The sequence below is a fragment of the Staurois parvus genome, unplaced genomic scaffold, assembly GCF_062004578.1.
Source record: "Staurois parvus isolate SC_StPar_1 unplaced genomic scaffold, SC_StPar_1.0 ptg000394l, whole genome shotgun sequence".
Taxonomy (NCBI): Eukaryota; Metazoa; Chordata; class Amphibia; order Anura; family Ranidae; genus Staurois; species Staurois parvus.
This window is the reverse complement of record NW_028318190.1, coordinates 1,794,433-1,811,283: the sequence shown is the minus strand read 5'-3', so window position 1 is coordinate 1,811,283 and position 16,851 is coordinate 1,794,433. Positions and strand designations below refer to the sequence as shown.

Genomic DNA, 16,851 nt, shown 5'->3' with positions numbered 1-16,851 from the left:
GTGCAAGAAAAGGTGTTACTTGTCTACGAACACTGCAAAGCTTAAGTGCCACGTTATGTATGTTGATTGTACTGATGCACAGAGGTAAACTTAGGGGCTTTATAGGTTGACCCCATGGATAAACAGTTTTGTATTGTGTATACTGTAATGGACGTGAACAGTTTTTTGCTCTCCGGAATTGCAATGCGGTTTCTGCTAAAAAAAAAAAAAAGAATTAAAGAAAAAAAAAGGAACATTACATACACACATAGTAAGGCTGCAACAAACGACTGTTTTCATAATCAGTTTATTAGTTGGGCAATTATTGTTTTGTAATCGGATAAAAAAAACCCTAAAAAATAAAACCTAAAAAAAAAAGAAAAAAATTTAATTTAGTTAATATGTAAAGTTCAAACAAATTAAAATCTATATGCAGTAGTTATATAGTTAGCACGGTCTCTCTCTCTCTGCACACAGTTAACCCCCTTTGTTCGCCCATTAGTACAGCATCAGTGTTTTGTTTTTTTTTTTTAGCACCGATCACTGTATTGGCGTCACTGGGGATTGGGGATGGGACAAAGAGCAGGACTGCATTTTAATTACTAATAGATTTCAGCTGGTGTCTTGGCTTTCCATGCCTTTTTGCACCTCCCTTTCTTAATGTGTTCAATATTTTTTCCCTGCGTCATTCTATTTTATCACAGAACTTAATTTCTGAACTAATTTGCTTTGGTTTCCTGATATATATGGATTGCATGGGTTGTTACAGACATGTGGTGAAAATGTCATGTCAATGGTACCTTTAGAAACATATTTACTGAGAAAAATGACATGCTCAATACTTATTTTAGTGTGTGTGTGTATAATATATACACACAGACATACACACTATTAGAGTTTAAATCTAGTACATATTATCAGACTCTGATTATAAGAAACGTAAAGTTAAAAATGACCCAGATTTTCAGAAAGTACTCTAATATAAAATTAAGTATTACAGACACCCCTACCATAGGCAGTTAAATTGATATAAGCTTCCTGAGCCTGTAACTAAGAGATTTAGTAGCAACATGCTTTTAGTATCGCCTGTCATGATGGGGTTAAAAAACAAAAATTTGCTCTTTATAGAACAAAAACAGCAGATAATCATTACTATAATTGGTTCATTTATACTGTGAAACAGTGGGGGAGGGGGGGATTACATATATATTAATAAATATACCCAGGAGTAGGATATGTATTTTAACTGGGAGTCAGACATGAAGCTACATGAAGGGTGGAGGGGAGCTATAAATCTTTTATATTATCTCCAGTCTATCAGCCTTCAGCTTCTCTGGGTTTAGATGCTGATCTTCTCTGCATTGAGCCTTTAAAGTAATTTTTAACAAACATGTCATACTTACCTGCTCTGTGCAGTGGCTTTGAACAGAGCATCCCCGATCCTCCTCTTCTGGGGTCCCCTGACAGCGCTACCGGCTCCTCCTGCCTTCAGAGTGCTCCTTGGCAAGCTGGAAAGTATAGTATAGAGTGCCCCTAGGTTTAAAAAAAAAAAAAAAAAAAAAAAAACCACTTCACAAGTTCTCAGGCACTTACTAACATGTATGGACGGTGTACTGAGCTGTATTTGTGCTGCACTGTGTATACTGACATGTATGAACGGTATACTGAGCTATGCAAGTTCCGCACTGTATTTCCTGATATGTAAACAAATAATGCATTCTGTATGCAGGCCAATTAATCGACAATAAAAAAATAGCTGACAACTATTTTTATAATTGGTTATGTTGATTAGTGGTTTCAGCCCTAAAACGTACTGTAGTTTCTCATCACCATATGCAGGCATACCCCAGCGTGTTTACCATTCCCAGAAAGCAAATTCATCTGCCCAATACAGCTATTAAAATAAAGGATCCCAAATAGTCCATTGTTTTTTCTTCCACTGCGATTTCTAAATAGACACAAGAGTGTCCCCACAGCCTCGGTTTTCTAGTGTGGCGAACATGACTGCAGCACTGCCCTCCGGGTATCGGCTTGGAAGCTCTCTCTTCCAAGAGCAACAATGAAGAAGATGTGGCCTTTGTATTATTTCAATACAGTCAATACAGATTGTATAAGGTGTAGTAAGCCACTGAAACCAGAAATCTATTTACTGTAGCCTGAGTGAGTAAAGGCATTGTTTATAAATAGTTGGCATAGCTTACTGCACATTCCAGCAGTGGCACCACTCACTGGACCATTTTTACTGAATAATTTCACATGTATCAGAATTCCTAAACCATCACTGGCCAAAAGTGATAAATCAATATAGAGTAGATCTGTGACTCTGTCTTGAAAGCAAAAGGTTCTAGTTGACCTTTACAGGTACTTATATAGCGCTTTATATATATATTGTGCATTCACATCAGTCCCTAACCCTCAAGGGGAGTACAATCTAAGGTCCCTAACTTATATTCATACATACACATACTAGGGACAATTTGGACAGGTGCAAATTAACCTACCTACATGCCTGCAAGTTCCAGCGGCAGGTAAACCACCTTCCTACTTCCCATGACATATGTGTATATCCACTCAAGACTAATATAGAGTCTTCACAAAGCAACTGCAAAACACATTACAGCATTGTACAGACATAAAGAGACTCGATGGTAAACATCTCTGTTATACCTGAGTCATTTGTCTGTTCATGGTTTACATTCTCCTGTCATTTGATTCTGCTTATGATCAAATGCTGCATTTCCCAGGGCTCAATACCAATATACTGCATATCTTAAAGTCAAACTAAACTTTCAGTTTATATTAACGAAATATGCAGCTTCCAGTTTAATTTCTTTCAAAACCAGCCATATCCTAAGTAGAAAAAACTGTTTCCTGCCCGAATGCTGCACAAAAGGACCCTCACTCTTCACTTACAAAATCTGCAAAAAATTAGTGTCACACTTGCAGTGCCATTCGCTGTTAAGGGCACCAAAAGCGCATTGAGCAGACATGCATTTTTTTTTGAGAGAAAAAAAACAAGAGGCTAAAAAATGCACAAAACTCGAAAAGGTGCATAATTAAATGGGTATAGCACAACAATGCACAAAGTGCATAAGTGCAAATGTCATCATGTGAATAGGCCTTACACCTGCAGGTCTCACACCTTTAGTTTTCGAGAGGTTGTAAACCACTGAAATTAAAAATTAACAAAAAACATATCTTTCTATTGTGTGTAATCTCCTTGATCCAAAGCACCTAGTTCTTATCTGCACTCTCCTCCTACGCTATCTGCATGAGCCACTTCTGATAGGTTATACGGACATCACAGAACCCTAGGAGACAGCATCATCGCCACCTCTAGCACACAGCAGGTGACTGACAGTCTCAGTCTTAGCATGTTTTCCCTATGAGATTGTGTAGAGAGTGGTGCGTCCATTCCCTCCACCCAGGTCTCAGATTACACTCAGTTCTGTGGCCTATGTTGTGCAGTGTGTGATGTCACATCCCTGCTCCCTGCATTCTGGAGCTGAGAAATAACCTTTAATCTGTATACTTTAAATTGTTGTAGAGAAGAGCAGGTTAACAGGTGATACACAGAAATGAAAAACATCCTCCTACATAAGTTGGACTTGAGGCTAGTCACTTCACTGGGTATATGTAAGGGTTTACAACTTCTTGACTGCCTCTTACTTCAATATGTTGAAAAACTGACCCAGTACACACATATAGCAGTTTAGGTCGAAGAACTCCTGATCTGCAGACCTGTTCAAAGTGAAGCAGAAATACTAAAGTGATACTAAACAACACACACTGTTTAATTTACATAATCCTTTCTCTATGTATATGGATGATGGCACTGTAATAAAAAAAAAAAAAATCTCATTACCTATTTCATATACAATATACGGCTGTCATGCGACCCAGCTCTTTCCCAGCCTGTCTGCAGGGAAACATCGGTGGGAGGAGCTTCTAGTCCTCTGCTGCCAGTCACATGTTTAAAAAAAAAAAAAAAAAAAAAAAAAGCAGCCCAAAAAGTGCCCAAGTCAAGATGCCACTGCTGCGGACCGGTGGAACAAAGGGTTCAGGTGAACAGCACTAGATCCTGGGAAAAAGTGCTGTCTACAGGCAAGCTCTGTTAATCACAGCCTGTTTCACGCTTAGAATTGCAGGAAGGTGTTGCCTCCATCAAGCAGCATGTAATAACCCTCCCCCATTGTGTTTAGTGGACATGGGAGGGAGCAGGCTGTCATTCATCCAGAGTGTATACACCCACATCTGCGACTCTACAGTCAAGTGGGCTTCACAGATAAGAGAAAGGAGGAAACAAACAGCTTATCAGGGAACTAAAACTGGATCACGCTCAGTGGATGTGGCAGCGGCTGGTCTACACAATCTCAGGCTGCAGCGGGGATACAGACAAGGAGGGAGGGGACAGCAAACAGCAGGATTAACCAGGTGTATTTTGCAGAATACAGAAAATGAATCCCATAGGAATTCAGAGGTTATGAACAGCATGTACTGACATTTTTAATGATGTGGGTTTATTGATTTTAAGCCAGTTAATTATGACAACCAGGCACCTAGCATTTTCAGGGAAAAATAGTATTGGCAATCCCCACATTTTTCTTAATCCAGGTTACCTTTTATCTTTCGTGCCTTTTTTTTTTTTTTGAGCTCACTACAAGCAATATACATGTTTGCTAAGGGAACACACCTTATAAAATACATATACATGCCTATACTAGTATGCCATGCTATGTTTAGTGTTTTCTTATTTTTACTATTTTCATTTTAATGCATAGTTTGGAATAACCTATGTACTGTTTCTGAGCTTGCAGCATTTGCATACAACACCAGCATAAACTTGGAAAATGATATGTCCTAAATTTATTCTTATGGATGCAAAGTGGCATTTTAATGGTAGAAAATAAGAGCAGGTTTAAAGACAAAGAATTAGGACACTATTTTGTATGATACGGACACAAACCCAAACACGGAATTTATGAAATTAAAGTCCAACTCAAGCCAAAACTTTTTTTTTAGTATTGCATTGGAGTTTGTGATCTTGTTGGAGACATATCTGCCCACGGTCATCAGAATAAGGAAATAGGTATCACAGAGACAAGAACACATGGCAACAAAGCCCATACAGATGCTCTATCCCTTCTACACTCTAGTAGAAAGTGTTTCTGCTGTCTCCCATTAGAATTCCTCTCAATTCCTGACCCTCTGACGCCATGTCGCCCAGGCAAGTAAGAGAAAATCTCCTCAATGACGTAGAAGGCAATAACAACCTGATAGAGTCTAATTCTACAACAATCTGTCATAAAGCCCAACTCCAGGAAATGTAAAAGTCTTCTTTTGTAGTGGGACTGTGCTCGCATTGCAAGTGTTAAGCACTCGTTTATAGGGGGCACCAAAATTTTGGTGGCCAAAATGTTTAGTCCGAAAATACCCCTATTGGCCGTTGGTCGATATGAAAATAAGCACCGATACATGTGCATAAATAACCCTGCTGCCACTGCCCCTCGCAGCTGCCTGCCCGCTGCCGCCACCCCTCACTAGTTCTCAGCCTTACCTGAGAAACCACCGAACGATCCCAGTGCTGGGCATAGGGATTAGTGGAGGAAAGATGACCTCCACTCATCTCTATGCCCTTGGAGGACCGGAGCCATGTCACTTCCGCTTTCAGCGCCTTGTAAATAAGGCCATTTTTTGACCTGTCACTAATTATTTCTATCACAGGGGATGCATGCATTCTTTGTGATAGGAATAAAAGTGATTAAAATTATTTTTAAAAAGGGACAGTGTAAAAAATATAAAAAAAAAAAAAAAAAGTTTAAAGAAGCCCGTCCCCCAGTGCTCGCACATAGTGGTGAATGCATACATAGGCCACGCCCACATATGTAAATGGTGTTCAAACCACAAATGTGAGGTATCGCCACGAACGAGCAAGAGCAATAATTCTCGCACTAGACCTCCTCTGTAACTTTACATTGGTAACCTGTAGAAATTTTAAAAAAGTCACTCATGGAGTTTTTTTTAGTACCATAGTTTGAAGTCATTCCACAAGCGTGAACAATTTTAAAGCATGACATGTTTGGGTATCCATTTACTCGCCGTAACATCATCTTTCATATTTTGCAAAAAAATTGGGGTATACATTGTGGTTCTTTTTAAATCATTAAAGTGTATTTTTTTTCCAAAAAATACATACTCACTTTTAAAAACCTTCCATTTTGGTTTTCGGAAAACTGCATCCTGAATTTTTGGTTTCGACTCCAGAATTTTCATTTCGGTGCACCACTACTCATTTATTCTAGGAAACGGTAATAACATGTTTCCTGCCCTGATTGTCTGTTCTGTGCTTTGGAGATGGACTGCCCCTCACCATACTCATATCCAATGCAGGGCTATGGACGCTGCATCAGTCTTGATGATGTCAGAAGCATCCAACTTCTGAAGTGCAAGAGGGAAGAGGCTGTAGGGACCAGTCTAGCAGTGCTGAGGATTGGGCAAGTTAAACTGCTTTACTCTGTCCCCTAGACATAAATGAGTAGTTAACCTTGCAGTGCAAATTTTCCCAGAGTTCAGTTCTAAATCTGCAGTTTATTCTGCCTATACTCTCACCGGCCACTTTATTAGGTACACCTTTTCAACTGCTTAGTAACACAAATTGCTAATAAGCCAATCACAAGGCAGAAACTCAATGCATTCAGGCATCTAGATATGGCGAAGATGACTTGCTGAAATTCAAACTGAGCATTAGAATGGAGAAGAAAAGGGATTTAAGTGACTTTGAACATGGCATGGTTGTTGGTGCCAGACGGGCTGGTCTGAGTATTTCAAAAACTGCTGTTCTACTGGGATTTTCACACACAACCATCTCTAGGGTTTACAGAGAATGGTCCAAAAAAGAGAAAATATCCAGTGAGCGGCAGCTGTGTGGATGAAAATACCTTGTTGATGTCAAAGGTCAGAGGAGAATGGGCAGACTGGTTGCTGCAACATTCAAATAGTAAGGCCAGAATTTGGCATAAACAACATGAAAGAATGGATCCATCCTGCCTTGTATCACCGATTCAGGCTGCTGCTGGTGGTGTAATGGTTTATGGGAGAAATTTTCTTGGCAATAACCAGGTGTACCAAATAAAGTGGCCAGTGAGTGTATAGTGCCTTTCCTATTACCTCCTTTCCCCCGTATCAATATGCTGATCAAATTAATAAATAAAACCTTTCCATTACAAACATTTTATCACTAGGTATCTGTGCTTTTCTATGTCATGAAAACAGATCAGGGTTGGTGGGAGGGGCTGGTAAGCTGAACACATCACAGCCCCCTGCCTCAATACTCATCTCAAGAAATCGGAGCCCTGATGATGCCAGCAGTGCGCTGACACACGTTAGGATTTATGCAAATATCAAAATGCCTTCATGGGTGGGTGTGTTGGAGGAGTAAGAGTTCCTTGGAATACTGCCTTAAGTAACACCAAGCCTCCATGATTGAAGAAACTGAAATCAAATGAATGAAAAAAGTGGGCCAGACTGAGGAGGTAAAAGCTATATACTGGACATTCCCCAACCAAGAAATGAGGTGGGCTTTATATGACTTTGCTGTGACTCCTATTGTGAGAAGCTCACAGTGTGCAATGAAAAGTAAGCAATTTCAGTACAAGAAATACATCTATACAACTGTTCAAGACTGAGATCAGCTTTAATATTTTACAATTTAAAAGAAACTATTGACCCTTCATGATAACAAGAAAATGACCTTTACTCACAACAGCAACTATTAAAGTTTTATTGTCATGCAACTGCACGTTCCCTACAGAGACTTTCATTTGCAGGTCAATACACGCCAATGATTCTTACATATGACTCTTCAACAAGGAAAAAACGAAGCCCGGGGCCATTGAATCACACTTAATAAAAAGTAAACAAATAGACCGCAGCCAGGAGGCACAGCGACATTACCTTTGTTGTACATTTTCCTGCATCTTCTGAGGTAGCATGTCCATTCTGCAGAACAAAAAATAAATGTATTAGTTGGATAATAAACATGAATGTCATCTATCCACGGTATGTTCTAGTTAGAGAGGAAACACCTTTTGCTTAAGGCATAAACCAAACACGAGAGGTTTAATCACTCAGAGGCCTGAGATTAATCACTTGCACAGCAATGTCTCAGTTGAAGCTTGTTGAAATCAATATGTTGCAAGTGAAGAGTTCACACTTAAGGGAAAATATTTCCTGTATAGTTCACACCCCAACCTTACAGAAAAACCTATCTACCATACCCATCTATCTGTAGGTTCCTATAAACGCTTCTTGGTCCCCCACTTTCTAAATGCTGGTAAAAATCTTACACCCTTGCACTGAAAGTCTGCTGCAGTTACTACAATTAAAGTAGAACTATAGGCAAAAGATTTTAAATTTGGGACAGAGCAAGAGAGGGTTATAACCCCTGGCAATTTTTTTTTTTTCGCTGTGTCCCATTGTGGAGATTTCCCTTCACTTCCTGTCCCATAGCCAAAGAAGGGAGTGGAAATCCCTGAAAATTAAGGATATTTCTTGGGGACATCCAGGTCACCAGAAACAGTGTCCCCATTGGAAGATTTCCCTGTTACTTTCTGGGGACAACCCAAAAATTTGGCATTTTCTTTTACTTTCACGAATAATGGAAAATGTTACAAAAATATGTATATAAAAAAAAAAAATAAAAAAATAAAAAAAAAAAAGGAAGAGGGTAAATCTCCCTAAAGCAGAGCTTCACTCAAAAGGGGAAGTTCCGCTTTAAAGTGGTAGTAAACTCGTTTTTTTTTATTTTACCTACAGGTAAGCCTATAATAAAGTTTACCTGTATGTAAAATGAATATCACCTACATATGCAGTGTTTAGGAGATATTCTCTCTTTTCTAAAGCCAGCCCATGCGCTCTGAAGGAATGGCATACCCGTGCTGTTCCTTCAGAGCTGTGTGCCGTGGCCTGGGACTCCCGCAAGAATGCACAGGAGTGACGTCATCGTGGCCCGGCCTGTCAGACGGCTGGAAATCATGAGCCTGGAAGAAGGTTTGGGTGAAGATGAAAGGCTTCGGGGCTTAATTTTAAAGGTACGTTTTACATACTGCGCTAGTATGTGATGCATTATCTTGCAGGGGACTTTTTTTCTTCTTTCTTGCAGTTTACTACCACTTTAAGGCTTCTTCCACCCTCCTCTTCCCCAAATGGCTTTTTTTGATGGAGAGCGGGTACCTGATTTTGACAGATACCCACTCTGGAAGCGGAAGTTGTCCTCCCCCCTCCCTCAGTCTTGTGGGACAGGTTTCAGGTCCCAGAAGACTGCGGGACCATTCACAATGTGAAGCGCAGCTTTCACATGCACAGTGGGCACCTGGCTGTGAAGCCGCAAGCTGTCACAGCAGTGTGCCCTCAGTTCAAAAAAAACTTTGCTTTTATACTTTAATCAATTGCTACTGAAGGTAGAGGAAATACAGAAAGCAGAGGAATGGAGGCATCAATGTTCAGACAATCACCACAGATTTTACAACACTTGGGTGCAATGTGTAAAATATATAGACACAGCACCAATAAATTATATATAAAGCTGCAAACCTAACCAAAGAAAAGGTAAGTGACAAAAAATATCTAAAGGAATGCGCTAAATACCAAATCACACGAAAACGCAGATAAATACATGAATAAAATAAAAAATTTATAAATGTCCGTAATTCATATACAAGTCCAAAACACCAAAATAAGTGATTAAAAAATCTCTAAACAAGAAAAAACACAGTGTAGCAAAATCCACCACCGAATGAAATGGGCAAACTCACCAGAACTATCTGCCGATCAAACTACAAATCAGCAAAAATAGCAATCACTCTGGGAGCGACAATCTGCTGGAGCATCCAGGAGCAATAGATGGCAATCAGCCAAATCAGCACACATGGAACAGTCCTAACTGCAAGTGGTCAACATGCCTTCATAACTTTGGAAATACTCGGGGAATCAAAGAAGAGTATCATGGTGCAGTATATTAAAACAAGGATAATTTTTATTGTAGCCTTAAATATGCACTCACAAGAAAGGTGTCCAACCAACACCAGCAATATCAGTCTCAAAAAGCTAAAGCAGGGACAAGCCTCGCTCACCGCGATCACAGCCGACAGTCTCGAGGAGCATCCTGACGTCCCATCCACTAAGCCCCGCCCTACGCGTTTCATCATCCGACGTCTTCAAGGGTGGCCCTTGGATGATGAAACGCGTAGGGCGGGGCTTAGTGAATGGGACGTCAGGACGCTCCTCGAGACTGACGGCTGTGATCGCGGTGAGCGAGGCTCGTCCCTGCTTTAGCTTTTTGAGACTGATATTGCTGTTATTGGTTGGACACCTTTCTTGTGAGTGCATATTTAAGGCTACAATAAAAATTATCCTTGTTTTAATATACTGCACCATGATACTCTTCTTTGATTCCCCGAGTATTTCCAAAGTTATGAAGGCATGATGACCACTTGCAGTTAGGGCTGTTCCATGTGTGCTGATTTGGCCGATTGCGGTCTATTGCTCCTGGATGCTCCAGCAGATCGTCGCTCCCAGAGTGATTGCTATTTTTTCTGATTTGTAGTTTGATCGGCAGATAGCTCTGGTGAGTTTGCCCATTTCATTTGGTGGTGGATTTTGCTACACTGTGTTTTTTCTTGTTTAAGAGTTTTTTTAATCACTCATTTTGGTGTTTGGACTTCTACTTGATTTACGGACATATATAAATATATTTTTTATTTTACTTCTGTATTTATCTGCGTTTTCATGTGATTTGGTATTTAGCGCATTCCTTTATATATTTTTTGGCACTTGGGTGCGATGGACAGATTTTAGTACCTCTGACTTGAACAAACCGTTAAAGGATAAGTTCACCTTTGGGAATATGGTACATGTTCCACCTGTCAGTATATCTGCTTGCCCATGCATTAGACTGCCATAACGAGCACCTCAGGCAGTCGGCGGACACAGATTGTGAGATTTTCTGAATTTCCCTCCAAGCAGGGCCAGTCGGTCTTTCACTTTTCTATGAAGAGTGAAGTATCAAGCTTGTGCCGCTGTTGTGGTAAGATCAAGACAGGCTCTGTAGACTCAGATGTTTACAGACAACCTTAGGGGCTACGGGTTTTTCTGGCATGTCAGCTACACAGTTCCTGAATTAGTACATTCTGATAGTTTTCACCCATGTTAATCTAAATGAACTTCATTAACAATAGAACACACAGACCTACTTCTGCTGTCCTCACTTAGCTAATTTGGTTTCATGTCCAAATGAACTAGGGTAATGGGACCCCCCCCCCAACTAACTTCATATGGGTTAACGCTGTAAATGAAATCATACAAAAAGAACATATGGTATACCAACATAAAGGCAACCCAGGCAAATTTATAAAAATATGGGATAAATGGTTGAATACTAGAGGTGGTTCCTTTACAATTATAAAGAGGTTATTAGGTATGGGATAATAAAACACTGTATATTAGTAACTTGGGAATGAAGTGGCTACATAGCACTTCTGCCTGGCTGTAATAGGGTCGTTGGTTTGAATCCCAACCACGGCACCACCTGCCTGGAGTTTGCATGTTTTCCCTGTACCTGCGTGGGTTTCCTCCAGGTACTCTGGTTTCCTGCCACACTCCAAAAACATGCTGGTAGGTTAATTGGATCCTGTCTAAATTGGCCCTAGTATGTGTATGTATGAATGTAAGTTAGGGACTTTAGATTGTATGCCCCTTGAGGGTTAGGGACTGATGTAAAAATACAACATACCGTATTTTCCGGCGTATAAGACGACTGGGCGTATAAGACGACCCCCTACTTTTCCTGTTAAAATGTAGTGTTTGGGCTATACTCGCCGTATAAGACTACCCCTCTTCCAATGCACACCAGTGGGAAGAATCGTGCCCCATCATTAGTATCAGTGGGAGGAATAGTGCCCCATCATTGGTATCAGTGGGAGGAATAGTGCCCAGTCATTGGTGTCAGTGGGAGGAATAGCACCCCATCATTGGTGTCAGTGGGAGGAATAGCGTCCCATCATTGGTGTCAGTGGGAGGAATAGCGTCCCATCATTGGTGTCAGTGGGAGGAATAGCACCCCATCATTGGTGTCTGTGGGAGGAATAGCACCCCATCATTGGTGTCAGTGGGAGGAATAGTGTCCCATCATTGGTGTCAGTGGGAGGAATAGCACCCCATCATTGGTGTCAGTGGGAGGAATAGCACCCCATCATTGGTGTCAGTGGGAGGAAAAGCACCCCATCATTGGTGTCAGTAGGAGGAATAGTGTCCCATCATTGGTGTCAGTGGGAGGAATAGCACCCCATCATTGGTGTCAGTGGGAGGAATAGCGCCCCATCATTGGCGTCAGTGGGAGGAATCGTGCCCCATCATTGGTGTCAGTGTGAGGAATCGTGCCCCATCATTGGTGTCAGTGGGAGGAATAGTGTCCCATCATTGGTGTCAGTGGGGGGTGGAATAGTGCCCCATCATTGGTGTCAGTGGGGGGGGAATAGTGTCCCATCGTTGGTGTCAGTGGGGGGGGGGGGAGTGCCCCATCGTCGGTGTCAGTGGGAGGAATAATGCCCCATCATTGGTATCAGTGACACCAATGATGGGGCACTATTCCTCCCACTGACACTTGCTGACCCCTGTTCAGTATGGTGCTGCTGCAGCAAGCATATATGGTTGCAGCAGCACCTGTGCACGGCACACTTACCTTCACTTGATTTTCGTGGGGCCGCTCGGCTCCGCCTCCTCCCCGGTGATTGGCCGCCTGTGTGCCTTTCCTGAGCTACAGTTCTGGAGGTCAATCACCGGTGAGGAGGCGGAGCCGAGCAGCCGCACGAACATCCAGTGGCCGAACTGAAGGAAGGAGCAGCTGCGCTTCCTGGATCGGATCGTCGTGGGACCGGAGCCAGGTAAGAAACAGAAGCCCCTCTGTCCACCCCTGTACTTAGTTTCACTTCCGTTGGAAGGGGGGGGCGGCGGCGGCACCGCACCGCCCCCCTAAAAAGTGTCAGCATGCCGTATACCGGCGTATAAGACGACCCCCGACTTTTGAGAAGATTTTCAAGGGTCAAAAAGTCGTCTTATACGCCGGAAAATACAGTATATGTAAAGCGCTGCGTAAATTGATGGCACTATATAAGTACCTATAATAAATATTAAAGTGAACAATTTAGGTCAAAAGTGTCAAAAGGTTATAGGGGAAATTAAGTTGTTCACATACAGAGATATCAATAGTATAATTAGAAGATTGAGGAAAGGTTTATACTTCATGAGTTTCTATATATGAATTTTACTTTTGTTTTGAGTACATATATTTTGTTCATAACGCACTGGGTGTGTATGGTAATTATTATGGTAGCCGGGAGACAATCAAAATCATAATTGCAATTGTTGGTGGTTGTGAAGTGTCTTACAGTGGGGCAAAAAAGTATTTAGCCAGCCGCCAATTGTGCAAGTTCTCCCACTTAAAAAGATGAGAGGCCTGTAATTGGCATCATAGGTAGACCTCAACTATGAGAGACAAAATTAGAAAAAAAAATCCAGACAATCACATTGGCTGATGTGGAAAGAATTTATTTGCAAATTATGGTGGAAAATAAGTATTTGGTCAATATCAAAAGTTCATCTCAATACTTTGTTGTATATCCTTTGTTGGCGATGACAGAGGTCAAACGTTTCCTGTAAGTCTTCACAAGGTTGGCACACACTGTTGCTGGTATGTTGGCCCATTCCTCCATGCAGATCTCCTCTAGAGCAGTGATGTTTTGGGGCTGTCACTGGGCAACACAGACTTTCAACTCCCTCCAAAGGTTTTCTATGGGGTTGAGATCTGGAGACTGGCTAGGCCACTCCAGGACCTTGAAATGCTTCTTACGAAGCCACTCCTTCGTTGCCTGGGTGGTATGTTTGGGATCATTGTCATGTTGGAAGACTCAGCCACGTTTCATCTTCAATGCCCTTGCTGATGGAAGGAGGTTTGCACTCAAAATCTCACGATACATGGCCCCATTCATTTTGTCCTGTACATGGATCAGTCGTCCTGGTCCCTTTGCGGAGAAACAGCCCCAAAGCATGATGTTGCCACCCCCATGCTTCACAGTAGGTATGGTGTTCTTTGGATGCAATGCAGCATTCTCTCTCCTCCAAACACGACGAGTTGTGTTTCTACCAAATAGTTATATTTGGTTTCATCTGACCATATGACATTGTCCCAATCCTCTTCTGGATCATCCAAATGCTCTCTAGCAAACTTCAGATGGGACCGGACATGTACTGGCTTAAGCAGGGGGACACGTCTGGCACTGCGGGATCTGAGTCCCTGGTGGTGTAGTGTGTTACTGATGGTAGATCTTGCTTGTTTGTAGGTGACCAAATACTTATTTTTCACCATAATTTGCAAATAAATTCTTTCCAAATCAGCCAATGTGATTGTCTGAATTTTTTTCTCATTTTATCTCTCATAGTTGAGGTCTACCTATGATGCCAATTACAGGCCTCTCTCATCTTTTTAAGTGGGAGAACTTGCACAATTGGTGGCTGACTAAATACTTTTGTGCCCCACTGTATGTGTAATTGTGCTGTAAAAAAAAAAAAAAGTCTAATAAAGGAGTAGAAAGGTGGGGGGGGGGGGGGGAGAGAAGAAGAGTAGCGAGTTTTGGCTGTGGATGGTCGCAGATGTTGGAATAACTGCATATCCCACACCCGCAATAGTGTGAACCTAGCATTCAACTCAAAGACTTTACTGTTCTTCTACGTTTAGTGAGTGATCAGGTGGCAAAGACAAGATCTCAGCAATGGCATCTCCCATGTGTCTATCCTCATAAGTTTCCTTTAAATGAAACCTGTCAGGGTACATACAAGGAGACTTCCATTAGTGAATTGTTTTACATAAAATGTACTAGCTGAAAATCTGTCACTCTTTTCTTTCACAGCTTGCTCAATTTATTAAGCTATAATGCATATGGTATTTGTCATAATGATAGTTATTTTCAGCTCTCAGTCTCTTATTCAATTAAAGCTGAACTTCAGGCACAAAAACTTTTTTTTATTATACAAAATTGTTTTATTATATTATAATATTATTAAAATGTTGTTTATTAATCAAAAAAAGTTTAAATATATTCCTCAACAGAAAAAAACGGTTTAAAATCTATTCTGTGCATCAAAAACCTTTAGCCTCGGTTCACACATACGCGGTGAAGGAAATGCTTCGGTCCTTGTGCGTTTTGCTCACCAAAATTGCACTGTTTTGCATCCGGGTGTCAATTCAAAGTTAACAACACCCCAAACGCAGCTCACAAAAGCAGTATGTCAGCCTGCACCGGATCACATTAAAAAAACAACCATGTGATCCGATTCCAGTGTGGCTCAAAACGGTGACCGCGTGTTTTTTTGTGCTATGTGGTGCTATTTGAGCCCTTTCAAAATGAATGGGTTCAAATTGCACTGCACAGAATCGCGTGTGAGCTACAGCTCTGGCCAAAAGTTTTGAGAATGACAAATATTAATTTTCACAAAGTTTGCTGCCTCAGTTGTATGATGGCAATTTGCATATACTCCAGAATGTTAAGAAGAGTGATCAGATGAACTACAATAATTGCAAAGTCCCTGTTTGCCATGAAAATAAACTTAATCCCAAAAAAACATTTCTACTGCATTTCAGCCCTGCCACAAAAGGACCAGCTGACATGTCAGTGATTCTCTCGTTAACACAGGCGTCAGTGTTGACGAGGAAAAGGCTGTCAGTCATTCTGACATGCTGATTGAGTTAGAACAACAGACTAGAAGCTTTAAAAGGAGGGTGGTGCTTGAAATCATTGTTCTTCATCTGTTAACCATAGCTATCTGCAAGGAAACACATGCAGACATCATTGTTTTGCACAAAAAGGGAATCACAGGCAAGGATATTGCTGCTACGAAGATTGCGTCTAAATCAACCATTTATCGGATCATCATGAACTTCAAGGAGAGAGGTTCAATCGTTGTGAAGAAGGCTTCAAGGTACCCAAGAAAGTCCAGCAAGTGCCAGGACCATCTCCTAAAGGGGATTCAGCTATGAGATCGGGACACCACCAGTGCACAGCATGTTCAAGAATTGCAGCAAGCAGGTGTCAGAGCATTTGCATACACAGTGAGGTGAAGACTTTTGTAGGATGGCCTTGTGTCAAGAAGGGCAGCAAAGAAGCCACTTCCCTCCAGGAAAAACTTCAGAGACAGACTGATATTCTGCAAAAGGTACAGGGATTGGACTGCTGATGACTGGAGTAAAGTCATTTCCTCTGATGAATCCACTTTCCAATTGTATAGGGCGGGGGTGGGCAACTGTGGCCCTCCAGCTGTTGAACTACAAGTCCCATCCAGCTGTTGAACTACAAGTCCCATCAAAAAGCTCAAACCTAAAAAATCAATTGTTCTTTATGGTGCCTGTTCACACCTGATTGTGCGAAAAGGCACCATAGAGAACAATTGATTTTTTTAGGTTTTTTGTAGCTTGAAGCTCCAAAAACCTAAAAAAAAATCAATTGTTCTCTATGGTGCCTGTTCGCACTATCAGGTGTGAACAGGCACCATAAAGAACAATTGATTTTTTAGGTTTGAGCTTTTTTGGAGCTTGGAGCTACAAACGCTCAAGTGTGAATGCCTATAGTTGCTGAGATTCATGGAACAAAAACATACCAGTAAGGCTACGTTCACACTAGCCTTGTTAGCAAGCGTCAGACAGGCGTTTGGGAAGCGTTTTTACTGTTTCCCAAACGCCTGGGAAAATTCTGCACATTGCAGCACATAGTGCTGTTCAAACGGAGCGTTAGCGTTGCGGCAAAACGGACGCCTCTGGTCGAGTCA

The 16,851-nt window shown here is 41.4% G+C and overlaps 1 protein-coding gene across 1 annotated transcript in view; it reads right to left on the bottom strand.

The window, feature by feature from the left end:
- The window catches only part of RPS6KA1 (ribosomal protein S6 kinase A1), a 225,784-nt gene that overhangs the window by 174,708 nt on the left and 34,225 nt on the right, over nucleotides 1-16,851 (bottom strand). The window contains exon 2 of the mRNA XM_089686229.1: nucleotides 7,933-7,977. Coding sequence (XP_089542355.1) covers nucleotides 7,933-7,977 — 45 coding nt within the window. The remainder of the gene's footprint in view (nucleotides 1-7,932; nucleotides 7,978-16,851) is intronic.